Here is a 27,935-nt window from a genome sequence, read left to right as displayed (position 1 = left end):
TAGATATAGGTCTCTTCCACTAATGAAGAATACTATGTCACTGCTTGCATATTTCGTGCTCAATATCTGGGGGGAGGAAACAGGTCCACTTGGTAAAATGAGGATGGCAAGTTACTAACAACTTCCAAGTCCGACTCATTGGAAAAAAGAAAAAGGGCAATAACTGGGCCATTATCTCTACCAGTAGTACTTGAGACAGTCCGCCTGCAGCAGTGAAAAGCATACACAGGAAGGGAGAAAGGAAAGAACGGTGAAAAAGTACTGGAGAGTTGGTGGGACCTGTCTACTTAGTCTACCTGGTTGCGTACTTGTGAGGGGCACAGTCTCACAGGGTGTGTAAAGATGACTCCATCAGTCCGACTTATTACAGGGATTGATCATTGAAGCCGGTGCTGGCGCTTGTGTCTTGTTGGATATGGTGTCTAGTACTAGTACTTCTGGGCGTGACGTCCATGGCATCTGCAGGGTAGCATTCCGGCGGATATTAGCAGTGGGACTAAATGCTCGGCCACTCAAGAACAAAGAAACGGAGGTACAGAAAGACAGGAAAATAAAATAAAATACAATAAGAAAAAAATAAAAATAAAAAAAAGCTACTATCGTCGAATAGATGGGACATGAAGTAAGCCATAGAACGATCTGGACGTGAGTCATAGTCTATCACAGCCTCAAGCCATAATATCAGCAGTCTGATATCGGCACATACTATACGGTATCTTTAACAACTACTCCGTACCTATTGGAGTAAATGGACTGCTGACTTTCGCAGCCATTAAACCACTGAGGTTAAGACTAAATAACTATAACTTGCAGAAGATGTCTACCGTCGTTGTACAGCGATTGAGGCTACTTACCAGGATCAAATGGAGCTGCCCGATGGGGATTTTAGGGCAAGGATGTCGCGGAGGAATTTGTCATGGGTCATTTGACAAGACACCTCGCTGGGGCGTTCATACCTGGTCAAAATTCCCAAACTGTCTAGCTGCAGGGACTCAACAATTCGTTTATCTTGGACAAGAGTTTATTATATTGGCCATCCCACATCGTCTCCATCACGGCGCGTAGATAAGCTCGGTGGATGGTTCGGGTTCAACCGCGACGATCAACCGGGTGCTTGTTCTCGCGCCAGCCAACGACTTTCTCCCTTTCCCCTCTTTTCACCCCTCCATGGCGGAAGGAATTATGGTTCCGTGTGCAAAGAACTGTGTTGGTGTCTGTGGAGACGTTAGGTAAAGAGACTTCGGTCCCTTGAGCACAATGGGCCTCATTTATTAACTCATCTGACACTTCGCCAGTCATACGAAGGGATCGCCCTCCACCTTGCCTGGGAGGTGATGTTGCATCGCTTGCGCTCGCGGGGTCGACGCACCTATAAACGGCAAGGAGTTGTACAACATCCTTGCTCCCAAGACATAGCTCTGTTCTGTCCCCTGTCCTCTGTTTGCCCGCCAGTGTGATGTTGGCCATGAAGCGCCACGCCAAGCCAGGACCCACGCCGGTCTACACTGACATCCATGTCGTGGTGGGCGACGGTAGACGCAAGATGACTGCGCCGTAATATTCACCCCTCGTTCGGCCCTATCCTCATGAGCTACGAAGCCGTGTGTTGGACCCGGTTGGCTTCCCTGTCATAATCATGGTCGGCCCAGCTTCCTAGGGCCAGTTACCATCGCCAGTCGTTGTGCTGCTTTCGAAGACTCCTCGGTGACCAAGGGAGATCGGTCAGTCGGTCTTCATCTACTGGTGCTCTGTCAACCTCCACCGGAAGGGGGTAGAGGAGGGGCGGACCAGACTGTCGGGTCCAAGACGCGTCCCCTTAGCCTACTCGCACCAAATTTGCCTGGGAGCCCGCCCGTTGACAGTCTATCTCTCCGGGAGACCTTTTCTCTGCCGCCAATTCAGAGAGACATGCAGATGCCATTTGACGGGCGGTATGTCGTCGATGGACGTATACTGATATATCATTATCCCATGCAGACTGGTGGTCCCCAATACTTCCACATTTCCCGTCCTCTGCTCCGTTTAGATAGTCCTCGACCCCTCTCGACGAATTGGTAGACGAGCGACACGCATAGCTTGCCAGCTTCAAGGTATGCGTCACGCACACTTTTGACCTGAAATTTTGTATGCTTTGAGCCACTCGTCATTAGTTGAAGCTCAAACGCTTACCACACATATGTGGGCAGACTTCATTCTATGAAAAGCCCTTTGGATATCATGACAGGTATCATTCAAAAATTAAGAAGAAAGCGAAAGCTCTCTTCGGAGCTGCACTCCCGCTGGGGAGATGTGGCTATCACGTATCCCAATGCCGGCTCCTGGAGTCAATATGAACAGTCACCTGTTGGAACACCCAATTCGGTACCCGTTAGAATGTTAGACCACTGTCGACGACATGGTTCCCTTGATTCGCTCGATCGCCATGGCCACAAATCTACTCTACCTTCGGGAAACTTCAAAGAGCGGACATCGTCCACTGATTCGGCCATGACTATGCCGACGGGACACTACGACTCAAAGCTACGAGGGCGATCGAAGAAAAAGGCGCCCCCTCCAAGTCCTATACTAGGACCTAACGCCCATCCTACAGTGAGGGATGGGTTTGACGAATCTTCGACCGATGAGGAAGAGGATTCCATATCCGGCCTTTATAGTCCGAAGGGGCAATATCCACGAGACAGGTCTCGCACCAAATCCCACGAGGAAAGCGGTGCCTATTCGCGCGCGTCCAAATCACCGCCGCTGTCGGTCACATCACGAATGCGCCATTTCAGTTTGCAGAGTGCTACAACCGACCCGACAGCATCTATACCAGCTACATCCAGTTCGAGACATACTAGTTATACGTCGTCTACCCCTTCAGTGCCGTCGGAAGACCCTCGACTTGGACACCGACCGAGTCCTCGCGATACCAAGCTTATGCATCGGCCGAAGCCTGCACCGGTTGCAGAACAGGAGTTAGTTCCGTCGTACGATGATCTTTACGGATAGTTGATGTCCACTATATTGGATTCGAGATAATGCTTTGAGCTTCCTGTGCAAGAACCCTAATACGTTAAGGTACCATGAGTCATGAAAACCACTGATCTACCGATTGGGATCTTTCTTTGCTTATTTCTTTTATTCTTCGCCTCTCTCTTCCATTTCTTTTTCGGTGCCACCGGCGAGAAAGAACAAACTTGCATTGTGGCGTTACTATCTAATTCGTATTCTCATGTGGGAGGCTTATTTTTCTCCTTTCTTTTTTTCTTTTTCTTTTTCTCCTTTTTGTTTTTTTCTCTTGCTCCATTTAGTCCGAGTTGACCAAGTACTACTACTAGTAGTAGTCTATGAGTGATTTGATTTACCCTGTGCATGACAGCCAATGATGGCGAATTGCGCTTAACTGATGTTTGGCGCGAAGGCATTTCGACGGAGCGACCACCAACAGTACTTTCGGGGACTAGAATTTGTACACAATTATTATTTTCCTGTTATTATTATGACATATAATCACGAATAAATGGCGTTGTATGAACCTTTTGATTTGTTGAACATTATTTGATTTTATTTTAGTTCCCTGTTTTTTTTATTTTTATTTTTTATTCATTTTTATTTCGTCCTCTGTTCCATTTCCTGGTTCGGGGAAAAGGCAAACGCAATGCAGGGACTGTGAGTTGCGATTCTTCTAAGCGCCCAGTGCCAAAGAACCTGCAAATGAGCAACACAACAGGATGAGCATTTCGGAGGGATGTTCCGATGCTCAAAATCGCACTGTGCATCTTCCAAGGAGGAGTTTCACCAATGATAATCGACAGGAAACAAAAAGATGAGGGGTTCTAAGGGAGATCGACGAATGGAAAGCCTCAAGCGCAGAGGCGATGCGACCATCTGCAGAAGCCGTCACAATCACAATCACTCCTCGCCAATCCCTCATCACGCTCATCACACGAACCACCTGTCACTGAGCAAGGATCAACCTTCCATTGCTTGTCCTTTACAGGTACTCTTAGCGCCCAGCTGCACCCTGTATGCTTGTTCAGTCTTGACTAGCTTGACAGCTTCCAAGCACGATGATCGCACCACGAATACTACTCTGTGCCTTATCAATCCCATGAAGGCACCGGTAAGGCCTCTCTCTCGGCGTCCAGTCATTGTGAAAAACCGCAAGTTCAGCCATCTCGTCACCCTCTGCTACCCGCACCGGACAATTGAGGTGCTTCCCCTCCCCTTTTCATCCACGCTGGGTCCGCAGTTGTGTTGAGTATTAAATGCCAACACTGCGGACAAGCTTTCCCTCTTGGCTGTCGTAGTGCAGACAGTATCTGGAGACCACTTCCTCCACCAACATGCTCGGCTCCTGGGGCCTAGTTCCGAGATCTACGTCTAAATGGGCGGTAGTCTTAATTCTCCTCTGCCAATTAGTCCCGCTGGCTGTGGCGTTGCGGACAGCGCCAGGATCGCCATGTGCGAGCGTTTGCAATAAGCAATCGACCAACACGACGGGGTCCGAGATTACCTGTCTAGATACCGATTTCACTGCGACCAGCAAAGGGTCGCAATTCAGGCAGTGTGTCGACTGTCAGTTGCGCAGTACTTACAATGACCCATCTTCTGGGGAGACGGATGTGGACTGGGGGCTTTGTAAGTATACACTGTGTCCGCCTGTTGGTGCTCTCTAACCATCGGAGCTTTGTAGACAATCTTCGTTATACTTTCACCTCCTGTGTCTATGGCTACCCTACAAGCGTGAGCAATATCTCCACGCAGTGTACAGTGAATTGTCAGCCGTTGGACAGAGCCCTAGAGTTTGATCTGACAGACCCGGGTGCGAACAACTTTTACACCTGGTGTGGCACTTCGTCGTTCGCCGACAATGGCATCACCAAATGCGAAAAGTGCTATAATTTCACCCTCACCCAGACCCAGGATCCGACAAATGGTCAATCGCAGGTCTTTATGGCGAACTGTACGTTAGAACCCCCATCATCCTGAGTAACTTGCGGAGCTGACTTGAACCTTTGAAACGCAGTCCTTGAAGCGCTTCGATATAACTGCCATTTTCGAACACCCACGGGCTTCGCATTCCCTATCAACCCAACGAGGATTTTCAGCGAGTCGCTGTTACCATCCTCCACGGTAGACCTTATCAACCCAACCTCGACCGGTGGTCCCGGGGTAAACCTGGCTCTGGTGATCGCACTCCCGGTCCTGGGGTTCGTAATTCTGTTGTGTGCGATGGCCATATGCTGCTTCTTTTTCATTCGGTGGCGTCGCAGAAAGGCCCGAAAGCACCGACAATCCAGCCACCTCCATGCCCGGTGGAACGATACTGGCATCAGTACCCCGTGGGCGAACTACCACGAGATGTACAGCCCCACCACGTATCAGCAGGGTCACGGGCAGCAGCAGGGGTTCAGCTTCGTCGATAACGACGGACAATACCGGGATGTTGGTTATTCCAAGAATCTCACCGAGGTAACTGCGTCCGCGGTCGCAACGCCTCCCCTGAACCTTTCCCCAGACGGAGAGAAACAGAAAAACCCCGAGTACCCTGAGTACTTCGGCCAGGATTCCAAGCAGAAGCGATAATAATGACCAACAGTCATAAACTGGTTCATGCGCAAGGTCCCCCCAAGCCGATAAATCATGCATGGTTTCGTGCATGTTAGTTCGTTTTGCATGTCGTTATGTTTCATGAACTCGATGAAGAGAACTGTGCTCATCGCGATATACCCCTTCCATTCCTTGACCATTCAGCGAAAATATCCGCCCCCCATTTTGTAATCTCCCACGATGGAAGTCGACTTCCATCTCATGTCATATATCATAGTCGGAAATACATATCCAAGTCCACACACGCACAAAGAGCAAAAAAAGTAAGCGGAGAAATCTCACAGTCAAAGTAACAGGATTATATATACCAGCTCCCCCGCCCACGCAGAAGATCAAAACGCAGAAGGATGGACGACTCTAAAAATAAACACGGCATAGCGAGGGCCAAGTCACGACGAGATTGGACCGACAGGCGTCTAAAAGTTTCATGTCACTCGGCCAAGCTCCAATCACCACCATGCAAAGCTGGCAAAGATAATAATAGAACTCTGCAGGATTCTTCACAGGTGATATTAGCCGGAGTCTAAGCTGGTTATAGCATTATTCAGAAGGGGCTCGTGGGCAGTTATGAACCTTGAGTTGTACTCTGTCCATAGGACTTGTGCATCGTATCTACTTGGGTGGTGTGGGCGGTTACCTCTATCAACGTTACTGACCCAATCTATGGAGGGGGGAAAACATACACTAAACCCGATCAAGCGATAGCATCTAATCGGGCATTTACTTTGGATTGGATCTCCAAATCGCATCCAACAAATACTACCACCCTCCAACCACACCATTGAAACAGAATCTCAAAGCAAACCAATAGCACCCACCCAAAAGGAAAAACAGGCAAAATGGCCACCCCAACACATGAACAGCTCAAAACCCTCGAACAATCCCGCCAGCGATTGGTGCAGCTCACGCGCTCCCTGGCGTCCCTTATAGGAAGTCTAAATCAAAGCGATCCTCTGCCATCCTGGTACGTCTATACAGTTCCAGCCAGTCGGTTTCATCGGCCATGCGTCCGATTTTCCGGATAATGGATGAATAGGCAAGGTAATTGTCGCACGAAAGCTAATTTATGTTGAAAGGTCCTCCCTCCAATCCCAAGCAAGCATCATCTCAAACAACCTCCTCAGTGTCTCCGACCACCTCTCCGACAACCGTGAGCTCCTCACCTCTCTTGTCGCTTACCCGGGCCCCGACTACCCGGGCCGTACGCAGGCCAACACGCTCGAACAGCTTCTGCGGACGAAACTCGACCCCCGCGTCGAGGACTGGGTTGCGCGCGGTCGCAAGGCGGGCGCGTCTGCGCTGGAGGATAAGTCGGCTGGCGGAGGCGGAGCTGGCGGAGTTGTGGGATTGGGCACCTGTGGAGGCGAACGAGGAGGCGAGACGCAGGAACTGGGGTGGGAATTTTACGCTTGAGGAGAGGGAGATGGGGGTGCAGAATGTTGTTACGGGGGTTAGCGAGGGTGTTGGAGGATGAGGGGAGTGAGAGTGAGGATGAGGAGGAAGGGGAGGATGATGAGATGGAGATTGTCGGTGTTAGGAGGCAGTCTGCTGGGGCTGGGTTTGAGTTTGATATTGCGCCTGCACAGCATCACCAGCAGAAGTTTGTGGAGCCTGCGGTGCCGTTGGAGGATATTTTGAGGTTTATGACCACTGGAGCGGAGCCTGGGAAGAGGTAATTTATGGATGGGTGGTTTAAAAAGTTACGAGGAAATGAGGATAGAACATATCGTGAAGGGAATGTATTACGTTGTATCATTAAAACTGCATACTGAGAAAAGTAATCAATAGCGAACCTAACCACGGCGTCGGGTAGTCGGGGTCTTTCCAGACGGCTTGGGAGAAGGAGATGCGCCCGAGCTCCGTGCAACTGGAGTCCTCTCCACTGGCTTGGGGGCTGCCTTCTTCGCCTTCTTCGGCTTCGCCGGCGCCTTCCAATAGTACACCATTTGGGTTGCCAAAATCACGTTTAGAGTGAAGCCGGCAATGAAGCCATAGAGAATCAGCTTGTCGTCTACCTCTTGGAGGGTGGTGAAGATACGGGACAGAGAGCCGGCAAGATAGTTGAATACCTAGATTCACGTTAGTCAAATTTCCAAGCTGGCTAAGAATGAAATAAAGCCGGGTACGTACCGCAAAAGCACTCAACTGTCCAGTGCCTCCCTCACGCCAAATGGTAATGATCTGGGGCAACTTGCTCGCAACGCCCAGGGCACCAGCACCAGCCTGCAAAAGGGACATGGTCTGCACATCCACCAAAGTTTGATCGAACAGCAATGCGTACACGCTGGCCGCAACAACGGCAATGAACGCCGCAGCCGCAGTTGGCCGATCGGCGAAGGTCAACACCAGGACACCCACCACTACATCTTGTACGGCGATCAACGCAGTTTCGCCATAAGTGCTGAAAGGGAACTGATTGCGCACACTGTATGACAGAGTGATGAGCAAGCTAGCGGTTTCGAGAGCGTACGAGACAAAGGACACGCCGGCCGAGGACCGAGATCCGATCAACTTCAGAATCTGGGGAACCTTCACGATAGCGCTGGCACCCACGATGGCAATTCCTAGCGCCTTGGAGATGGCAAGGGATGTGCAGGCAGGATCTTTGGTGACATCGAGATCAACCAAGAGAGCGTTGTGGCAGGATGATCCGATTAGCGAAGTGACGGTATCGTGGACCGGTTCTGGCAGCGACGAGACGATCTGGCGGAGGTAAGGTTGGAGAGGGGTGATAATATGTTGTTGGAGGGGTTCCATGATGGAAGCAGCCATCTTGAGGTTAACTGTTGTAAGATATATACGAACAGAAAGGCCCAGGCAAGCTCGGTGAGGTGAGGGTTGTAAGACGGAACTTTTTTTTAAGATGGACTGATTGATAGCTGTCAAGACAACTCGCCAATCTGCGGTTGTGGTTTCTACGGCCGGGCGAAGGAATTATTCTCCGTCGCGATAGGGCACATCGGAATTCTGACCTCGTTCTACGAGGCTCAATGACTGATTAACAGATCCTCTTTCATGTTCTTCTCGCCATGATCCTCCTCCGCTCCTCTTTCCGGAGGCTAGGATCGACTCGGGATCCGTCCCTCGTATGTTCGCGATGTCTCATACGCAACAACCGTCCTCATCCGCCCTCCGCCCTCCGCAGCTTCCTGTCGTCCGCGCGATCGCAGTCAAGTGTTGCAGATGATCAATCCTCTTCCGCTGTCCTCCAGAAGACGTATTTCTCTGCGAATCGAGGCATTGGGAGTACACCGAGCAAGGATGGCATTTCCCCCTCATTATCACCCACCAGTCCCGCGCATGCGAATGCTGCCAATACCCCCAGAAGCGAAGGCGAAGCGGGGTCAGCTTCTACGGAATCAATTGAGTCGGAATTGCCTCATCGTCGAAGGAAACGTCTAAAGGAAGAAGCAGCTGGAAATAATGGAGCAGATCATGTTATCCCGCCAGATGCCTCAGCGCAGTTGTCGCACCTCTCAGCCACTCTCCCCAAAACCTCTATCCGCCGCAAATTAGCCGCCTATCTTGCTCTAACAAAACCTCGTCTTTCCGTGTTGATCGTGCTGTCTACAACATCTGCATATGGCATGTACCCTATCTCGTCTCTCCTTGCTCTTGACCCATCAATGACGCCGCTTCCGACCCTATCAACTTCTACACTTACTCTTCTCTACCTCACGGCGGGAACATTCCTTTCGTCTTGCAGCGCCAATACATTGAATATGATGTTCGAGCCCAAATATGATGCACTTATGTCCCGGACACGCAACAGGCCTATCGTCCGTGGTCTCGTCTCCCGTCGTGCTGCCTTTGTGTTCGCCGTTGCCACAGCCGCCTCGGGTCTCGCTTTGCTATACTTCGGTACCAACCCAACCGTGACTGGTCTGTCGGCTGCGAACATCTTCCTGTACGCCTTCGTTTATACGCCATTGAAGCGTATACATGTAATCAATACCTGGGTCGGCGCTATCGTAGGAGGTATTCCTCCGTTGATGGGTTGGGTCGCAGCGGCTGGCCAAACAGCGACAACGGGCCACGACACATGGCGCGACATGCTCTTTAGCAAAGATAGCATTGGTGGTTGGCTGCTCGGAGGGATCTTGTTCGCATGGCAGTTCCCCCATTTCAACGCCCTCTCCCACACCATCCGCGAAGAGTACAAGAGAGCTGGATACAAGATGCTCTGCTGGGTCAACCCCGCTCGCAATGCCCGCGTCGCGCTGCGTTATTCCATTCTGATGTTCCCGATATCCATTGGTCTTTGGTATGTCGGTGTTGTCGGCCACGGCTTCTTGGTCAGTAGCAGTATCGCAAACGGTTGGCTGGTGAAAGAAGCATACCATTTCTGGCAGCATCAAGGTGCCAATGGCACAGCCCGCGGTCTGTTCTGGGCCAGTATCTGGCAACTTCCCATCCTGCTTGTCGGTGGTCTAGTTACGAAGAAGGGCTTATGGGACGGTGTCTGGAGGAACGCATTCGGCCAACCCGAAGAAGACGAGGATGATTATCTCTACTATGACGACGAAAGTGAAGATGGAGAGATAGGAAACAAGATCACACCCCAGTCGGCATCTGTCGCTGGTTCCCGCCCTGCCAATGCAGCATAGTTACTAAGTGATATTCCTTCACTGTAGCCTTGCCTTGGTTCTTGTGTATTAGATTGATTCCCTTTTTGTACGGTGATGGCGTTTTGTATAACAGACATGGTTGCTCTTGACATCTCCGAACTGTAGGTATATATAACCATGATTTCCTTCTATATTTGCATTCTTTCATGGATAGCTATTGGCCAGATGACCCAATATGCCAATGCACTACGGGTATTTCAAAAGTTCACTTGAGAAGAGATCGGGTATCATATGTTACATCTATCTATAGTACAGACCCATCGTAAATATACAGCTTGATAGCTAGTCGTAGCCCTGAGACCAAAAATCACTCCTTGAGTTGAAGATGGTATGTCTCCAATGTCTCCTTGGTCATAGCGCTAGGTGCCTTAACCATCGGATCTTCACCAACCTTGCCAATCTTCGGGAATGCGATGACGTCCCTCACAGACTCCTTGCCCAGCATCACGGCGACAAGACGGTCGAATCCCAAAGCCAAGCCCGCGTGTGGCGGGCATCCGGCTCGCAGAGCTTCTAACAGATGGGAGAAATCCGCTAACCGCTCGGCGGGCATCTGGAGAATATCTCGGAGAATGAACTCCTGGACTGCAGCGTCGTGGATACGGCGACTGCCACCACCGAGCTCGACACCGTTGACGACGAGGTCATAGTGGTCTGCGACGACCTCGTGGGGTCTGTTAGGAGGAGGTCGACGTCGGCGGCAGTCTTGGGGGCCGTGAAAGGGTGGTGCGTGGATGAGATTCCGGCTGCGCCGCCTTGGCCGGGCTCCGAGTCACTGGAGGGAGAGAAGAGCGGGAAATCGACTATCCAGCGGAAGTCGAAGCCTGTGGGGGCAGGCTTGAATCCGGAGGTGACAGCTGCGGAGTGGAGGGCGCGGCGGAGGTCCCCAATTGGAGTCGAGCCGCCGGAGAAGGGGGCCTTTTCACGGGCTTGGATTACGATGAGATCGCCGTGGTCGAGCTCGAGTAGCTCTTCTAGGTACTCGGCTGCCTCGAAACCAAAAGGCTGTAAGCCACATAAGGGTTTCTTTGCGTCGTACACGAAAATGCCTGGGCCACCTTCTGGGTTGTTGTTAAAGGGTACTCCAGCTGGAGAGTCAAGGAATTGCGAGATGAATTCGGACATGGCGGCGGGGTCATTGTCGTTGTTTTCGAGTCTGAAGACCTCAACAATAGGGAGGGCCAGAGGTGTGATCTTGCTGACGAGATCCACTGGAAGGAGGTGCTCAATTCGCGAAATCTCCATCCCGAACCGAGTATCAGGCTTGTCGGAACCATAGCGACTCATGGCGTCCTGGTAGGACATCCTTTGGAAGGGGCCGGATGGTGCAGGGTCTTTCATCAAAGTTGACCACAGCCTGCGTATGATTCCTTCCACGGTCCGCATAACGTCCTCCCCGGTTGCAAAAGACATTTCCATATCGAGCTAGTCAATTGTTAGAAATGCAAACCAAGGATAAATTGATATGGTGCGGAGCGCCATTACCTGCGTAAACTCCGGCTGTCTGTCTGCACGGAGGTCCTCATCACGGAAACAGCGCGCGAACTGGAAATATCTTGGTATCCCACTGGCCATCAAGATCTGCTTATACTGTTGCGGGCTCTGAGGTAAAGCATATGCCAAGCCACGCTTTCTTGTTGGGACAAGAAATTCACGAGCACCTTCAGGTGTCGACTTGAACAGAAGAGGCGTCTCTATTTCCACAAACGGTGGCCGGCACTGTTCTAGCTCTTCCTTGCAGACATTGTGCACCTGAGCGCGGAATCGCAGCGCATCACGCAAATCGCTGTCAGAACGCAGCTGTAGGAATCGCTGTTTCGGGGCAAAAACAGTATCGGACTTCATTATGATATCATTTGGGAAGTCATTTAGTGGCCGAATATCATCAACCTGAATTTCCCAGGGATCGGTCTTCTCCATCTCGGAGCCTTTCGCCTGCTTCGCCTTGACCTTTCCTCGGACAGCAACGGGGCTGTTGGCTCTCACAGCTTTGAGCTTTTCCAATGCGCCATTCTTGGCGAGCGAGACTAGCTGGATGCTATGGCGCATCGTAGGGTCTGTTAAGCGCACGAAGGCAAGCTTCTTGGACAGATCCTTACGAACTCCGAGATAGCCATGGAGTACCACTTCTTCATCCGGGGTAGCCTGGGAGAGAAATGATTCAAAGTCATATGTAGCAGCGGGGAATTCAACTGTATAGCTAATGCATTAGCTTCTCAGATTGCTCGAAGATCAGGATATGACAAGGTATAAGTACCGGCTTGCTTGTATTGTTCTAGGAACTGCGGGTGCTCCACTATAGAATCATGCTGCTCACAAACGACAGACTTTGTATGAAACAGTTTTGGAGAATAAGTACGACCTTGAATACCTGCACTCAATCCTGTTCTACTGCTGCGGAGATAGTTCGAGATCCCGATATAGCTTGAGCAAAGGCGCGGAGGAAGCCGCCCCGCTCTACTCAAGAACATACTTGTGTTAGATACAAAGACTGAGGGAAGGCTGTTCAATTGAGAAGAAACGAAAGATTTTTACAAGTCCAATTGCTAATATTAACCCAAAGGTATCACGAATGAGAAAGATGGTAGACTCAGAATAATCGCAAGACTGTGGCAGAATCTTTCCGCCCAACCAACAGGGATTAGCGTCAGATGGCCCACTACATAAAAATCTCCGAAATTCCGCGTCCAATTTTCTTTCTCCATCCTTCCAAGTTTTGAATAGGTGAGATATACATTTTACTTCTTTCAGCCTAATGCGAACAATTTGCTAACATACAATAGATGATGAAAGCCTAGTGTGTAATAGTTGATCTATCTCTTCTCATGGAACCTTACGGCTCTCCTTTCGGGGCTTAAGGGCTGTTTGGATCCTGACGGAGGGAGGGTGATAAAGGCGTTCGGCACACCACCTTGTTACTTCGACGGACGCGATGCAGGCATCTCTGATACAATACAATACTTGGCGGTGTTCTACTTGCACGAGCAAGTTATGTGTCAACGACCCTGGAATGGTGCTAGTTCTCGGACAGTGCCTTAATGACAGGGCTCTGCACATCAACGACGTGACATCAGTTTCTTGCATACCTATGCTTGATGCGAGTACTTTACAATATAAACGTGTTCAATCCCTAAATCTCCGGCAGTATTGCCAGATGTAATCCGTCTTCAACCAACCTAACCTTGTAGTTCGTGTAATTTAAACTAAAGACTTAGTAACAAAGTAAGAGATATCTTCTCAGGGCCATTGACTCAAGAGTCAAGACAAGGGCACAGCAATACAACTTATAGATGCGTTATGTAAAACTCAATTGCGAAATTTAGGAGCTTGATAGTCTTGACCATTTAGGAAATAAGCTTCGCATCAAAGATTCTCCGCCGGTTTCTTATCGTCGGAGATCTGATTAAAAGTTACTGGATAACAACCCGGCATCTTCCCATTCTGATTCAATTTCACGGACGGGCAATCGCATATTTACTTGTGATTGATCGAATTTTGCGATAATCTGGTCCGATGAGACCGAATTTAGGAGCCCTACCTCGCGCGGCGCGCCTTCGCGTCCCAGTTGCTTCCCCAATTCGACAGCCACTATGCGGCGTTCGTAACTATGTACGCACGGCCGAGACCCTGCAAAAGAGCACATTACAATCCAATGTCGGTCGACCTGAGCCAAGGATCACGGCTAGCGGAGGCGTTGTCGGGCAAACAAGATGGATCACACAGCAGCACATACGGAGGACGAAAGAGGCGGAGAAGGAGTGGGCTGAGTTCGCGGAAGAGATCAAAGCTGGAAAGCGGAAGAACTTTGCACAGCATCTCGAGGAAAGAGGGCTGTTGCATGATGTTGTCGGGTAAGTCATTTTCAGGGGCCATTGGTACTCTCCGGTAAACGCTGGGCGTTGCGACTGACTTGTTCCCGTCCGGGTCTACAGTGAACGGGAGCTTTTACATAGAGTGTTCACAGAGAAGAGGGCAGGGATGTATGCTGGAGTAGACCCTACTGCTCCTTCTTTACACGTCGGCCACATGTTGCCGTTCATGGTCTTGGCCTGGGGTTACGTATGGGGTTTGCCGGTGACATGGGTGGTCAGTATACCTTACTGAGAATATCTCTCGTGATGTCTGTCTAATGCGGAACAGCTTGGTGGTGCCACATCCCGCGTCGGTGACCCAACAGGACGACTGAAAGGAAGAGAACAAGTCCACAGCTCGGTGCGAAAAGCGAACATGGCTAGCATGCACATGCAGTTGAAGAAGCTAGGCGCAAGCATTGAACAATACGGCAAGAGACATGGGTACGAGAAGAAATGGGCATGGAAGCGTTCTTTGGTCAATAACAACACATGGTGGAACAAGGTGCCATTCATTGAAGTTCTTCGGGACCTTGGGGCTCACATGCGACTTGGCCCGATGTTAGGCAGAGAGACGTACGTTCTATGCACTCGTTCCCTTTCAGGACACATTGGTTGACATATAATCTAGTGTCAAGAACCGGCTGTCGAAAGGTGATGGCATGTCATTCTCAGAGTTCTCTTATCCTTTGTTGCAGGCATGGGACTGGTGGGTTCTCTTCAAGAACGGTGTTCAAGTCCAAGTGGGAGGCACCGATCAGTATGGAAACATTCTGTTTGGTATGGACTCCGTGAAGGCCATTAGCAAGAACACGGCCATGGAGCAGGAAAGAGACCCTCTGGAAAACGATATAGACAACCCTATTGGGCTTACGACGCCACTGCTAACGGCACCCAATGGTGAAAAGTTTGGAAAGTCTGCCGGCAACGCTATTTGGCTTGACAAGGATATGACCTCCACCTTCGAGCTGTATCAGGTTTGTTCTGTTGTAAGCCCCAATCAAGGCATTTCACTAACCGCTGGCAGTTTTTTGTTCGGACTCCGGATGATGTTGTCGAGCGCTATCTTAAAATGTTTACTTTCCTTCCTCTGCCTGAGATTGCCAAGCTCATGGAAGAGCAAAACAACGACCCGTCCAAACGGGTTGCTCAGCACGCGCTCGCTGCAGAGTTCGTGGAGCTTATTCACGGCAAACAAGAGGCGGACGCAGTTGCTCTCCAACACCGTCAATTATTCCGCTCACGGTCGTCAACAGCTGAACCTACTCCCCTGCAGAAAAAGTCCAGTCCACCTGCCAGCCATGCCCAATCGCCAACATCGGGTTTCATAAACCCCCAGTCAGGGAACCAGTATGCCCCTCAAACTAATTTCGCAAACATGCCTAGTATCCAGGTTACCCTCCCCGAGTCTCTAGTCTATGGCCAAAACTTCCACAAGATCCTGTGGTCTGCGGGCCTGGTTGCTTCTAAAGGTGAAGGACATCGCATTGTTACGAACAAAGGGGCTTATGTGGGGAGCCGCCCGGGAAACTCTGGCCCAATGTCGGACGACCTGGCCTTTACACCCATTTTAACATGGCCAGCGGAGAAGACCAAAGACTTCATTGTTGATGGTAATATTCTATTCCTCAAGTTGGGTAAGTGGAAGTTCAAGACGGTGAAGATCGTTAGCGATGAGGAGTTCAAACGGCTCGGACTCACTGCCCCTGGTTGGGAATCGGACGAAAGCACTCCTCAGCCCGCTGCGGATAACTGAAAAACAAAGGTCCTGTCCCTTATTGAAGGGGTGGAAAGAAGGGCTGGAGCGAGTAGGATATAACTGCTCCAGGGCCATCCATTATGTATTATATAGACTTGTAGATACGCTGTACGATGTTTAGTCCCTGCCATAACTAGCTGGTAGTACTAATTTGCAAACCCTACTTTATATCTCGTCACCTCCCACTCCATTTAATTCACACGTGTCTATTTTGGATGCATGGATTGCTTTCTAGAATCAAATCTTCCTATGGTTTGAATGCACGCATCGCATGACTGCCGTTTGTTGAAGTAAATGTATCCGGCATACCTCTTCTTAGTTAATCGTATGCAACAAGTTTCGGAATTCTTCCGTGTTTGAAGTAATTATTATATCTCCTACAATTTCCGCAATTCAAGCATTCCTGCCTCCTAGCTTGTGTGAGTCTCTGGTTAAGTAGTGTACAGATGTGGCAGATTGCACGTCCATCTAGTAGACCCAAGGCAGGATTCTCCACTTCACAATCCTCCTGTATTCCTCCCAGTCTTCTCCATATTTCTTCGCGCACATAGCATCATCTCTCCGTTCGCGGTGCATCAAAAGGATGGCAAAGTAAAGGACATAAAAGTAGGTGAAAATGGCTCCCCAGCCTTGGCCTCGCTCTGAACAACCTCCCGCCCATCAAGCATCTTGAAGTCCGTTGACAAGGCTGCTGCGCTGCCAGCCGACAGAATGGTATAGCCTGCCAGTCCTGTCGGTAAGCTAAAAGGCAAGGCTTGCAGCCAGTCCCCGAAGTAATTGATATGGCGAGACATGCCCCACCATCCTGCCGTCAACAGTCTTGTTCCCCGTTTGGTTTGAATGTACGACAAATTCGCCACACTTGGATCGCTAGGCTGTGTACGGAAAACGTTTTTCTGCGTGTTGGCCGCGCGGAAAATGTACAGCCCGAGTGCGAAGACCGCACTTACGGCGGCGATACCTGTCCATCCAAGGTGCAAGGGATAGACAGAGAGGTATCGGCACTGGGTTGAGTAGAGAAAGGGTACCCATACGAGATCTCCGAAAGATAACATGAACCCGAAGCCATCCGTGGTGATGTCAATCATAGTAAGAATACCGGGTTCATTATACTGGCCGTCAAGAACGTAGAATGCCTGTACGGAAGCAGTGAAGAGGATACTGTCGGAGAGGAAGCCATAGGTGCGGTATTGCTTGGCAATAAATGCTAAATTGAGCAATATCCATCCAGTCAGGCCGGGGCGCATCTCGCACCAGGTTTTGATGTCGACTTCGCCGACGAGCGGGAGAGCCACACGAGGGTTCAGCTCACGACCGATATAGAAGTCGTATACAAAGTTGCCAGTGTTTCCACCAGCAGCTAGCTCACGGAGCTCCTTGTTTGGGTACTTGGTGTCCACGCTGAAGCTGTGAATGTATACAAACGCGGAAAGGGCATATGCTATCAGAATATTGGCGGTCAATATCTGTACATAGTTGTCCGCGATGTACGTCCAGACAACAAAGTCTGCACCCTTTAGATATGTTCCAATGGCGCAGACAGCTAGCTGAACAATGGTAGACGAGAAGGCTTAATAGCAATGTCAGCAGAGGTTGGTGTTGAGTTGCATTTCACATACAGTTAAAGCGGTACGTCAACGGACGATCATGCTGGACCAACTTGGTGCCACGTACTTCTTCCGCGGGGAGAATCTTCCAGAGGAACATGCTGAGGAGGTAATATGCAAGCACCATGCCGGTCACCTCCCAACTGCCAAACTCCCAGATGCCCCCATGAGGCCATCCAATCTCGGTTTTTAGGCTCTCCCAACTCAAGGTACTAGGGCTTAGCAGTGATGGTGCGGGACAGCCAGTTACATCGTTGCATGCAAAGGCGAAGACGCAGAGCAGAATGGGTAGGCCCACTACGATGGCACCAGCGCCCAAACTAGGAGTAAGTCAGCGAGTCACATCGGTAACACACCAGGGTTGAACTCACGGGCCACCAAACTCATACTTGGATTCAGTATGAGAGGGCATATTGTTAGCATTTGTCTGCTGAGTGGAATGACAATTGGAAGCCATATTATTTGTTCAAGCCTTTTAAGGGGGCGGGTATTAGGGCTCTAGACCATGCGCATCACTCCGGATCTACCATTTCCGCCACACCCTCAGGCAAGCTACGTCTACGACCCTTGATGCCTGAGGCGCTGACGGAATGAAGACCGGAAACCACTAAACGCGTCGACGCGCGACGCCCTTCGACGGGTTGATAGATCGACTTTCCGCCCGGCAGGAAAGCACCTACATTTGTCGCAAGAGCGTCACATTGTCCTTACCCCTATCTGTCCGAGTCGAATAGGTTCTCAGTCTCTACGACATGCTCTAATAGAGTTTCAAAGTTCTATCTTTACCACCATCAATTCAGAATGGCAAAAGCACCGCCCGCATCCTCATCCCCGGCCGCAACGCCTCCCTCTGGAGTGCTTAAACGAACTACTTCTAGCACTCAGAACATGAAAAATCAGAAGTCAATTCTAGGTTTCTTTCAAAAGTCATCACCATCGACTCCATCTACTGCTCGCAATGCTGAACCAGCTTCGTCGCCTGCTCAGAGGGTATCGGAGCAGCGCGGGGCTGCCAGAGGTTCCGTGAAGAGCGACAAGAAGAAGAGTCTCCCACAGCTCGCGGACCTTAGCCCAGTACCGAGTAGTGATCTAGTTGAGCCTGAGGAGGATGAAAGCCATATTCAGGTACGATTAGTGCTTTGACACGATCTCATGTTTGACGCTGAGGGAGCTTCGCTCACTGGATTGACAGGCGACTTCCAATGATACAAAGACCGTTTCACCATCTCGACGGGTAAGATACCATGTCCTTAGGACTTTTGTTTCATAGTGTATGCTAATTACCAATAGTCTAAAAAACAGGTCAACTACGTCGAGTCCGATTCGGAAGGCGAGGATGACGACGAAAAGATATTCCGCCCGGGCCGGAAAAGCAGTCAAGTATCTAAGCGAAGAAAGCTATCTCCCGAGAGCGACGATGAATTTGAACAAGGTGAAGATGATGCCGGCTACTCGGACGAAGGTTAGTTGATCTCAGAAGCCTCCATTGCAGTTGGAGAGGCATTGACTGTTTCAGATATGGATGATTTTATCGTCGCGGATGACTCAGATGAGGACGTGAAGGCTTCGAAGAAGCGCAAGAGGCTAACTCAAACAAAGCCCAAGTCTTCATCTGTCCCTCCAGTACCATCTTTGGAGGAAGATCTGGACTTGGACATTCCGGATGCGTCTTCTGGCTCAGCGATGAAATGGACGTACGATCCGGACAGTGCTGAGCCTCGCCGGAGCCGAACAGCCCCTGTGAAGTCGAAGAGTACATCTAGTGCAATCAAACAGAAAGCTCATGTTACAGAGCCAGAGCAACGCTATGCCTGGCTGGCAAATATTCGGGATATAGATGGTCATTCCCCGGGCCACCCTGACTACGACCCTCGTACCATCTATATACCTCCACTGGCTTGGGCCAAATTTTCACCCTTCGAAAAACAGTACTGGGAGATCAAGCAGAAGTTCTGGGATACGGTCGTATTTTTCAAGAAGGGAAAGTTTTACGAACTTTATGAAAATGATGCCACCATTGGACACCAGTTATTCGACCTCAAACTTACGGATCGCGTCAACATGCGCATGGTCGGTGTTCCTGAAATGAGCTTGGATCACTGGGCCAATCAGTTTGTCGCCAAAGGATACAAGATTGCCCGCGTCGACCAGATAGAATCCGCTCTTGGCAAGGAAATGCGCGAGAGAGATGGCAAGAAAGGGGGCAAAGAAGACAAGGTCATCAGGAGAGAGCTGGCTTCTGTTCTTACTGCTGGAACGCTGGTTGAGGGCTCAATGCTGCAGGATGATATGTCTACTTACTGCGTTGCTATTAAAGAAGCCATCATAGAGGATTCTCCTGCATTTGGGCTAGCTTTCGTTGACACTGCGACAGGCCAATTCTTCCTGTCAGAGTTCGTTGATGATGCCGACATGACAAAGTTTGAAACGTTCGTGGCCCAGACTCGCCCCCAAGAACTACTCCTCGAAAAGTCTACAATTTCACAAAAAGCACTCCGCATTTTGAAGAATAACACAGGCCCCACTACCATTTGGAACCACTTGAAGCCTGGGAAAGAGTTCTGGGAAGCGGACATTACGGTGAAGGAATTAGATGTCAGCGAGTACTTTGTTTCCGAGGACGATGACAACCTGAAGGCATGGCCGGAAGCTCTTCGAGCCGCTCGGGATAAAGAACTAGTGATGTCGGCCTTTGGGGCTTTGGTACAGTATCTCCGGCTTTTGAAACTTGACCGTGACTTGATAACAATCGGCAACTTCTCCTCATACGATCCTATCAAGAAGGCTTCTAGCCTAGTGTTGGATGGCCAGACCCTTATCAACATGGAAATCTTTGCGAACTCATTTGATGGAGGCTCTGATGGGACGCTATTTCAGCTTTTGAATCGCTGTATCACCCCATTTGGCAAGCGCATGTTCAAACAGTGGGTTTGCCACCCGCTGATAGATGCGAAGAAGATCAATGCCAGATTGGATGCTGTTGATGCCCTTAATGCGGACCCTAGCATCCGGGACCAATTTTCTTCACAATTAACCAAGATGCCTGATTTGGAACGACTGATCTCCCGGATTCATGCTGCTAACTGCAAGGCTCAGGACTTCCTGCGCGTGCTGGAGGGCTTCGAGCAAATTGAATACACCGTGAGTCTTCTCAAGGACAGTGGTTCCGGAGAAGGCGTTATTGGCCAGTTGATAAGTGCGATGCCGGATCTGAATGAGTTGCTTGAATACTGGAAAACAGCATTCGACCACACCAAAGCAAGGGAGAATGGCATACTAGTACCTAAACGAGGCGTTGAAGAAGACTTCGACAACTCCCAGGACTCCATCGAAGAACTCCACAACGAGCTTGATAGTCTTCTGAAGCGAGTTCGTCGCGAGTTAGGCTCTACTGCCATTTGCTACCGTGACAACGGCAAGGAGATCTACCAATTGGAGGTGCCGATCAAGGTAAAGAACATCCCCAAGAACTGGGACCAGATGTCAGCAACTAAACAAGTGAAACGGTATTATTTCCCTGAACTTCGGACGATCATCCGTAAGTTACAGGAAGCCCAAGAGACGCATAGTCAGATTGTGAAAGAAGTCGCTGGCCGATTCTATGCCCGGTTTGACGAACACTATGCAACATGGCTGGCAGCGGTCAAGATTATCTCGCAGCTGGACTGCTTGATAAGTCTTGCGAAGGCCTCCTCATCTCTGGGACAACCAAGTTGCCGCCCCGTGTTTGTTGAAGATGAGCGAAGTGTACTCGAATTCGAGGAGCTACGCCATCCTTGCCTCCTCTCCTCTGTCGAAGACTTCATACCGAACGACATCAAATTGGGAGGCGATTGTGCTAACATTGATCTTCTCACCGGTGCTAATGCTGCCGGAAAGTCTACTGTCCTTCGAATGGTACGTTATTCTTTCTGATCTTTACTGGAATTCGCTAACTCGCTACCTTGCAGACGTGTGTCGCCGTTATTATGGCTCAGATCGGTTGCTACTTGCCTTGCCAATCTGCGCGATTGACCCCCGTCGACCGCATCATGTCGCGTCTAGGCGCGAATGACAATATCTTCGCTGCCCAGTCGACGTTCTTCGTAGAGCTTTCCGAAACGAAGAAGATCCTGTCTGAAGCTACTCCCCGATCTTTGGTTATCCTGGATGAATTGGGTCGTGGAACCAGCTCATATGACGGAGTAGCCGTGGCCCAAGCCGTACTGCACCATGTTGCTACGCACATCGGAGCTTTGGGATTCTTCGCTACCCACTACCACTCCCTGGCAGCTGAGTTTGAAGGACATCCCGAGATCACACCGAAACGCATGAAGATCCATGTAGACGACGAAGAGCGACGTGTCACGTTCCTGTATAAACTGGAAGATGGTGTGGCCGAAGGTAGTTTCGGTATGCATTGTGCCGCTATGTGCGGAATTTCCAGCAAGGTCATTGAGAGAGCGGAGGTTGCCGCGAAACAATGGGAACACACAAGTCGTCTCAAAGAGAGCCTTGAACGACGGAAAGGTGGCGGTTTCATTGGACTGGGTTGGTGGAGCGATGTCGCCTGGGCCCTGCGCGAATCCTCCGACGCCAATGAGCACGAAATCACCGACAGAGGCCTGGACGTACTCCTTAAGGCCATTGAAGCTCTATGATTTATGTTTGCTACTTTATATTCTGGGGTTCACTCATTCAGTGTTTGATCGAGTCAGCCACGTTATGTTCTTTATAAATGGGGGTATCTGGCCGGAGTTCGGGATTGTGTTATAATGTGTTGATCGGGATCTTAATTGAGTAGAGTGGTTATATAGGGAATACTAAATTCAAGACAACTTCTTTGTTATTTACAATGACCTTTGAGTATACCTCCTAAGAAGGACAGTTGTCTCTTCTCTGCTTTGTTCTCCATTGTTCTCCATCTCTCACTACATTTCGACCACCGAATGCAGATCCCTTGTAAAAGTTTGCTGATTCTTGACACTACACATAGAGTATCCATAGCACTAAAATGTAGGAGCGGAGTTTTTTTTGTTTTCAATTTTATGAATAAAGTAACGCAGTGTAGATAGACCACCAGATACCAGATCCTTAGATCTTCCTATCCTGAGCAACGACAATCCAAATTCTCGCTACCCATTTCACCGAATAGTAGCCAATTGCCGATGAGAAAAGAAACAAAAGATAACTAGATAACCCCATCGTCCTTCATGGGACCCGTCATGGCAAGATACGAAGAAGACAACCTAAGCACCACCCTCAGTCTCAGTCTTGATACCAGCCTCGTACATCGCGTCGAGCTGAGCATCGAGCTCCTCATTGGTCATGGGGCTCTCGTCCTCGGTCTTGCATTCGTCGTAAACGCCCTCCGGTTCCTGCTTAATAGCCTCCATCTCCTTGATCGAACCCTCTTCTTTGCCGGAGCATTCCTCCTCCTTGATAGTACTGTCCTCAGATTTGATGCTACCCGTGGATTTAGCCTTGGAGGGACTGGGATCAGACTTAATGACGTCTTCACTGCTGCGATTGATTTCGCCTCTTGATTAGCGGTGTTCACTTTGACTTCTCGTGCGCAACAGGGTAGGGGCATATTCATACGAGTCTTTCTTGATCACCTGTGCGATGCCTTTTTTTGTGATACGGGGGCGCTTCGCTTTAGGCGCTGGTGCTGCTTCTTCCTCCGCGGGCTCTGAGTCGGCAGCCATTGGGGTTTCCGCGGCCGCGGCCTTCTTGGGAGGTCGGCCCCTCTTGGGGGTATTGGCTGCAGAGGCCTCGGCGGAGGTGGGTGGCTCTGGCTTGTAGTCGCTCAGCTTGCGCTTTGCGTTGCGGAATGTTGTACTAGCTGAAGCTGGGTTCTTGTACCCGCCGTACTGGGCTAGTTTGTCGAAGTCAAGCTCGAGTTCCAGTCAGTTTAGTGTTTTGGTTTTGGTCTTGGAGGGAGAGGGGGGTATACATACTTTGTTACTTTCGTCGGTGCAGAGGATGCTCAGGAGGAGGATCTTCTGCTCGGAATTGGTGAGACCCAGGAGAGTGTCGGACTTGACTTTGTTGGACATATTGGCTGTTCCAACGTAGATGGTTGATGCTTGGGTGCAGGTGAATGGTGAAAATAGGTGATGGTAGAATGTTGAGAGAAGAAGTGTAGAGTTGATGGAGCTGGGGGTAGGAAAAGTGAGAGGTAGGGGAGATTAACAGAGTGAGGAGATGGGAGATTGTAAAGTGAGGAGAGACAAGATTACCAACGAGAAACACAGGGAAAAGAGAAACACTGTCCTCGTGGAAGGAAGACAGAAAGTCACAGCAAAAATGGGCAGAATGGTTCTGGAAGAAGTGCAGCAGGAGTGAATGGTTAGAAGTGAATGCGAAGACTTATTCTTTAGCGAGAGCAGGAGTAGTGAATTGTTCAGTCACCACCCAAATCTTAGCGGTTCATGATCTTTATGTTACAGTCATATTAAAACAGGATATTTTCTTCAGCCTCATTTCCTTGGTAAGGGATTCTTCTGGATCTGCTTGTATACATGTTCCCACAATTCGGGATAGAATGTCGTTGATTCTCTGCCAGGCTGACTCTTCTCTGCCGCGTAAAATTGCCGTAAAGTCTTTCCTGCCCACCAGGGCAAGGGGGCAGGGTTCTTATTGCGAAAGCTCACTGGACGGAGGATGGCTTTGTCAGGAACCAAATCCCCCAGTCGCACCTCGGTCTGTCGAGGAATCGTCGTGAACTTCATGGTGTTAATGTATAATGTGGCTGTAGGAGGCAGGTTCTTCGCATATTGAAGCGTCTGTTCCTTTGAACGCCGAGCAAAAGCAGGGAGAGCGAGGTGTACGAAATTCACGAATGGAGCAGAGGTATAGGAAACGAAAAGCATCGGGAGAGCTCCGCCAATAACAACTGTGCATGTTTAGCTAACGAACCGTCAGGGAAGAGAATCAATCTTACCAGCAGGAGCTAGATACCATGGAAACTCATCGGCCGCAAATGCGGGTGCGACAACCAGGACAGACACACCAAAAAGGAAGATGGTCGTGATCCGCAACATCCCCAGAAAGATTGTCTTGCCCGTTCCGCCATGGTAGATCAATATGCGCTCCGGGGGACCTGTAGTACTCCGTCAGGGCCAATGTTTCAATTGCAATTTGCCACAAAAAGCATACCTCGTCGAATAGTCGTCTTTGCGTGTGTCGTGGCCGACTGTGGTGAGCTCCGGGTAGCTGTCGCATTGTTTTCCTTCGACTTCAGAGCCGGGGTCTCATTTTTGGAGAGTCGAAACGGGGGTTGAGTCGTCTTCAGCCGAGAGAATATCGTGCTGTTAAGATCCCTCCGCACACCACGGGGAAGCAACGTGCGCAATTGCGGATGCAATAAGATCTGAGGCCTCATCGTGAACAATTGCATTGAGCGAGAAGAGTTGTCGCATTCGAAAAAGATGACGGAATGCGGATGATCTCCGGAACGTGACTCGCGGCGGCCTTGGCGCCGATCAGTGTTGACAACAGGCCAGCTTTTCTGTCTACGGCGCAATGCAACTTTAAATATTCCCGTCTTTCCCCCAAGCTGTCGTTTATGCTCGCTCCTTTGTTGTGGATCTGTTTGGATTCGGGCTTATCTGCGGTCGTCGCTGGGACAGGGATCGTGACCCCTGCTAGCACTCGGACCTCACCATGTCTCCTGCTAACGGTGGCCTTTTCCGCCCATTGCTTACGATAGGCATTGCACTCTTGTACTTCTTGCTTGCTGGCCAAGCCTACGAGGAAATCTCCGATAACACACTCAATGCCCTTCCACGTCCGAACAATGACTTCGACATTGATAATGGGGCGCTATTAGCGCCTATCCTAATACCTCGTGTCTCCGGGACAGCGGGCTCTGCGGCTGTTCTCCAGCACTTTGCGGACTTCTTCCGCACGACCCTCCCAAGCTGGAATATCCAATTTCAGAACTCTACGTCGACAACGCCTGTATCGAAAGGAAAGGAGGTTCCCTTCGTCAATCTCATTGCGTCTCGTGACCCTCCGTGGGCAGCCCCAGGTGACGTTGGAAGGCTTACGCTCGTTGCGCATTATGATAGTAAATACTCGCCGGAGGGTTTTATCGGGGCAATTGACAGCGCCGCCCCTTGCGCAATGATTATGCACTCCATGAGGAGTATTGATGCGGCCTTAACAAAGAAGTGGGAGAAGATGCAAACAGAGGGCCACACCGACTCGTCGTTGGAGGAGCAAAAAGGCATCCAGGTCATCTTCTTGGATGGAGAGGAGGCATTTAAAGTATGGACTGCAACTGATTCGTTGTACGGGGCGCGTTCGCTCGCAGAACATTGGGATTCAGAGGTCAACGCTGCTATGTCGATCTACAAGACCCCTCTGTCTTCTATATCTCTATTCGTTCTTTTGGATCTCCTCGGCTCGAAGAGTCCAACTATCCAGTCCTATTTCTCAACTACACATTGGGCATATAAGAAGCTTGCTCAACTCGAGAAGCGATTTCGAGACCTGAAGCAGTTCAAGTCTTCTGTTGATTCATCTCATCCAGCATGGTTCATTGATAAGTCCAAGTCGGAGCATGAAATTACCACTTTTCTCGGCATACAGGATGACCATCTGCCGTTCCTGGAACGTGGTGTTGAAATTCTGCATCTCATCGACGCTCATCCCGCCAAGGGATTTCCAGTGGTGTGGCATAATGAGAAGGGCGTACCGGATGATGGCGAACATCTGGATCTAGCAACTGTGGAAGACTGGAGCATGCTGATTACAGCATTCGCAGCCGAGTGGATGGAATTGGAGGGTTTCATGCCCCAACCCAGCGGTGAAGCGACGCCCGCAAAGAACGTTGAACGTTTGAACAAGAAAACCGAGCTGTAAGATATACCAAGATTAATTCCAAGTGGTTTATATACTGCCTTCCCAGGCCCTAATATGTACAGTCTATGATACATATGTTGCACTTCTAGCTCTATATCATGATGAATCGTGCTGATGTTCGTGTCGCATAGCTCTTAATGGCGATTTCCCTGCCGGGATCCTTTCGCCCGGTCTCTGAGGGATCAACCTGACACATCTTTCGCCGTCATCTGTAGAAATTCTTAACAAATGGAAACGGCTTCACGCCATCTATACCAGGTTTCCTAACATGTACCCAGTCATTTCGACAAGGCCCCATGCCGGCTGCAGGGCTGCACGAAGCACCGCGGGACCCGGACACACTCCCCGTAGCCCCCAAGCAACCCCAAAGGCCACTGCACCGGCGACAAACCTCCAATCAATGTCCGCCACCGTGGCTGTTGGGAGTCTCCAACCATCTGCCAATGTGGGCTTTGCCCGTTCGCCATCCGGACTGTCGAGCTTCTGTCCCGGCTTCGCGGTCAAAAAAGTAATGAGCGACGGCCCGATTCCAAAGAGAATTATAAGCGCCAGCGAAGGATCGAAACGGGCTAAATCGGTTGGAAAGGCGAAGAAACGCAAAACCTTCGCTGGGTTTGCCATTCCGGAGAAGAAGAGACCCATGCCGAATTGCAACCCTGCCAGATAAGAGAAGAGCGTTCTCGAGTTCTCTGATCTATCCATTCTCCGGGGCACGATAAACCAGTTCGTGATGAATGTGAGAGCGGCCGTCCCGATCATGAACATGAGCTCCGCTGTTGACGGATATACGGGAGTGTAACAGGGCACTCCGGACGCACAAGGCGGGATGTTCTGACCCCCCGAGGCCAAATTTGCCGTTAGCAGAGCGGTTGTGAAGAAGATAGCTGTTGCGATGAAGGAGCGCGGCGATAGGCGGGAGACACCACAGAGCATGTGGCCAGATGTACAGCCTCGACCATTCTAGTTCGTGTCCTCTGTTAGCTTGCCTTCTGCATCCAAAGTCATATCTTCATACCTTTGTCCCCCAGCCCAGCAAGAAACCCGTCGCGAGCGTAGACGCCACCGATGCCCAGGAGTTCGGCCCCGGCGGATACAGCGGTATCAACGAAGGCACGAACAGGTAAACCGGGATGACACTAGACAACAACCCAGCAATGACGGGAACGTTATCTCTCGTGGGATGCAAAACCGACCCCGACAGAAGCGACGAAATGCCAAAAACCGCGCCATTATGAAGAAGAAGGCCCGAGGAACTCTGAAAGAGCAGTAGCGCGCCCAGGGACGTATGTACGGGTGTAAACATGGCCGCTAAGCAAGAATCACCAACAATGGTATTGTACGATATCCAACTTCTTCAAGACAGACATATATAAGGTTCACGGTAGATTCGCAGCGCTAGCCCAAGAATTGAATACTAGGAATCCATTTCGCACACCTAGCACAACCTCCCAAGATAAAGAAAATAAGAAGATATCACCAGACAAGCAGGATCCTAACAAACAACTTCCCATCGGGAACAAAGAATTTCGCTCCTCTAACTCGGGGACCACCGCGATCCATCCCTCTACTGCCATTGCGTCAACCTTTCCCTTGTGGTCCCCGAGGGCAAGGGAAAAAAAAAAATCAAAAATCAAAAATAAAGAAA

General features: G+C 50.2%; 13 protein-coding genes across 13 annotated transcripts; 7 read left to right on the top strand and 6 right to left on the bottom strand.

Annotated features, from left to right (window-relative positions):
* Positions 1-2,196: 2,196 nt before the first annotated feature.
* Positions 2,197-2,991, top strand: ANOM_008158 (uncharacterized protein; the record flags this gene model as incomplete). The annotated part of the gene is made up of 1 exon (XM_015553414.1): positions 2,197-2,991. One exon carries the CDS (start codon positions 2,197-2,199, stop codon positions 2,989-2,991), a length of 795 nt encoding a protein of 264 aa, XP_015403975.1.
* Positions 2,992-4,283: 1,292 nt separating this feature from the next.
* On the top strand, positions 4,284-5,571 carry ANOM_008157 (uncharacterized protein; the record flags this gene model as incomplete). The annotated part of the gene is made up of 3 exons (XM_015553413.1): positions 4,284-4,623; positions 4,679-4,948; positions 5,012-5,571. Coding segments are annotated over 3 exons (1,149 nt in total), but the record flags the coding sequence as incomplete, so codon positions are not given.
* Positions 5,572-6,434: 863 nt separating this feature from the next.
* med8 (RNA polymerase II mediator complex subunit MED8) lies at positions 6,435-7,271 on the top strand (the record flags this gene model as incomplete). The annotated part of the gene is made up of 3 exons (XM_015553412.1): positions 6,435-6,559; positions 6,672-6,989; positions 7,055-7,271. The coding sequence occupies 3 exons, from the start codon at positions 6,435-6,437 to the stop codon at positions 7,269-7,271; spliced, it is 660 nt and encodes a 219-aa protein (XP_015403973.1).
* A 63-nt stretch (positions 7,272-7,334) lies between these two features.
* Positions 7,335-8,367, bottom strand: ANOM_008155 (putative monosaccharide-P-dolichol utilization protein; the record flags this gene model as incomplete). Its single annotated transcript, XM_015553411.1, has 2 exons — positions 7,335-7,664; positions 7,726-8,367. 2 exons carry the CDS (start codon positions 8,365-8,367, stop codon positions 7,389-7,391), a joined length of 918 nt encoding a protein of 305 aa, XP_015403970.1. The 3' UTR covers positions 7,335-7,388.
* A 257-nt stretch (positions 8,368-8,624) lies between these two features.
* Positions 8,625-10,202, top strand: cox10 (protoheme IX farnesyltransferase; the record flags this gene model as incomplete). Its single annotated transcript, XM_015553410.1, has 1 exon — positions 8,625-10,202. One exon carries the CDS (start codon positions 8,625-8,627, stop codon positions 10,200-10,202), a length of 1,578 nt encoding a protein of 525 aa, XP_015403971.1.
* Positions 10,203-10,530: 328 nt separating this feature from the next.
* On the bottom strand, positions 10,531-14,063 carry ANOM_008153 (aspartate--tRNA ligase MSD1; the record flags this gene model as incomplete). The annotated part of the gene is made up of 5 exons (XM_015553409.1): positions 10,531-10,831; positions 10,888-11,648; positions 11,709-12,415; positions 13,061-13,309; positions 13,904-14,063. 5 exons carry the CDS (start codon positions 14,061-14,063, stop codon positions 10,531-10,533), a joined length of 2,178 nt encoding a protein of 725 aa, XP_015403968.1.
* On the top strand, positions 13,737-15,830 carry ANOM_008152 (tyrosine--tRNA ligase MSY1; the record flags this gene model as incomplete). The annotated part of the gene is made up of 5 exons (XM_015553408.1): positions 13,737-14,074; positions 14,156-14,309; positions 14,364-14,650; positions 14,706-15,051; positions 15,102-15,830. 5 exons carry the CDS (start codon positions 13,737-13,739, stop codon positions 15,828-15,830), a joined length of 1,854 nt encoding a protein of 617 aa, XP_015403969.1.
* Positions 15,831-16,408: 578 nt separating this feature from the next.
* Positions 16,409-17,852, bottom strand: ANOM_008151 (putative C-14 sterol reductase; the record flags this gene model as incomplete). The annotated part of the gene is made up of 3 exons (XM_015553407.1): positions 16,409-17,403; positions 17,453-17,760; positions 17,812-17,852. 3 exons carry the CDS (start codon positions 17,850-17,852, stop codon positions 16,409-16,411), a joined length of 1,344 nt encoding a protein of 447 aa, XP_015403966.1.
* Positions 17,853-18,241: 389 nt separating this feature from the next.
* Positions 18,242-22,080, top strand: ANOM_008150 (mismatch repair ATPase MSH6; the record flags this gene model as incomplete). Its single annotated transcript, XM_015553406.1, has 5 exons — positions 18,242-18,565; positions 18,633-18,674; positions 18,731-18,902; positions 18,957-21,337; positions 21,391-22,080. 5 exons carry the CDS (start codon positions 18,242-18,244, stop codon positions 22,078-22,080), a joined length of 3,609 nt encoding a protein of 1,202 aa, XP_015403967.1.
* A 588-nt stretch (positions 22,081-22,668) lies between these two features.
* ANOM_008149 (putative histone h1.3.) lies at positions 22,669-23,478 on the bottom strand (the record flags this gene model as incomplete). The annotated part of the gene is made up of 3 exons (XM_015553405.1): positions 22,669-22,960; positions 23,021-23,316; positions 23,380-23,478. The coding sequence occupies 3 exons, from the start codon at positions 23,476-23,478 to the stop codon at positions 22,669-22,671; spliced, it is 687 nt and encodes a 228-aa protein (XP_015403965.1).
* A 423-nt stretch (positions 23,479-23,901) lies between these two features.
* ANOM_008148 (uncharacterized protein) lies at positions 23,902-24,826 on the bottom strand (the record flags this gene model as incomplete). Its single annotated transcript, XM_015553404.1, has 3 exons — positions 24,581-24,826; positions 24,366-24,524; positions 23,902-24,317 (listed from the first exon to the last, which is right to left on the bottom strand). Exons 1-3 carry the CDS (start codon positions 24,819-24,821, stop codon positions 23,902-23,904), a joined length of 816 nt encoding a protein of 271 aa, XP_015403964.1. The 5' UTR covers positions 24,822-24,826.
* A 261-nt stretch (positions 24,827-25,087) lies between these two features.
* Positions 25,088-26,290, top strand: ANOM_008147 (glutaminyl-peptide cyclotransferase family protein; the record flags this gene model as incomplete). The annotated part of the gene is made up of 1 exon (XM_015553403.1): positions 25,088-26,290. The coding sequence occupies one exon, from the start codon at positions 25,088-25,090 to the stop codon at positions 26,288-26,290; it is 1,203 nt and encodes a 400-aa protein (XP_015403963.1).
* Positions 26,291-26,539: 249 nt separating this feature from the next.
* Positions 26,540-27,593, bottom strand: ANOM_008146 (YeeE/YedE family protein; the record flags this gene model as incomplete). Its single annotated transcript, XM_015553402.1, has 2 exons — positions 26,540-27,250; positions 27,306-27,593. 2 exons carry the CDS (start codon positions 27,591-27,593, stop codon positions 26,540-26,542), a joined length of 999 nt encoding a protein of 332 aa, XP_015403962.1.
* Positions 27,594-27,935: the final 342 nt, after the last annotated feature.

Source organism: Aspergillus nomiae (assembly GCF_001204775.2).
Source record: "Aspergillus nomiae NRRL 13137 chromosome Unknown contig00296, whole genome shotgun sequence".
In the NCBI taxonomy this organism is placed as follows: Eukaryota; Fungi; Ascomycota; class Eurotiomycetes; order Eurotiales; family Aspergillaceae; genus Aspergillus; species Aspergillus nomiae.
This window is presented reverse-complemented; position numbering and strand designations above follow the sequence as displayed.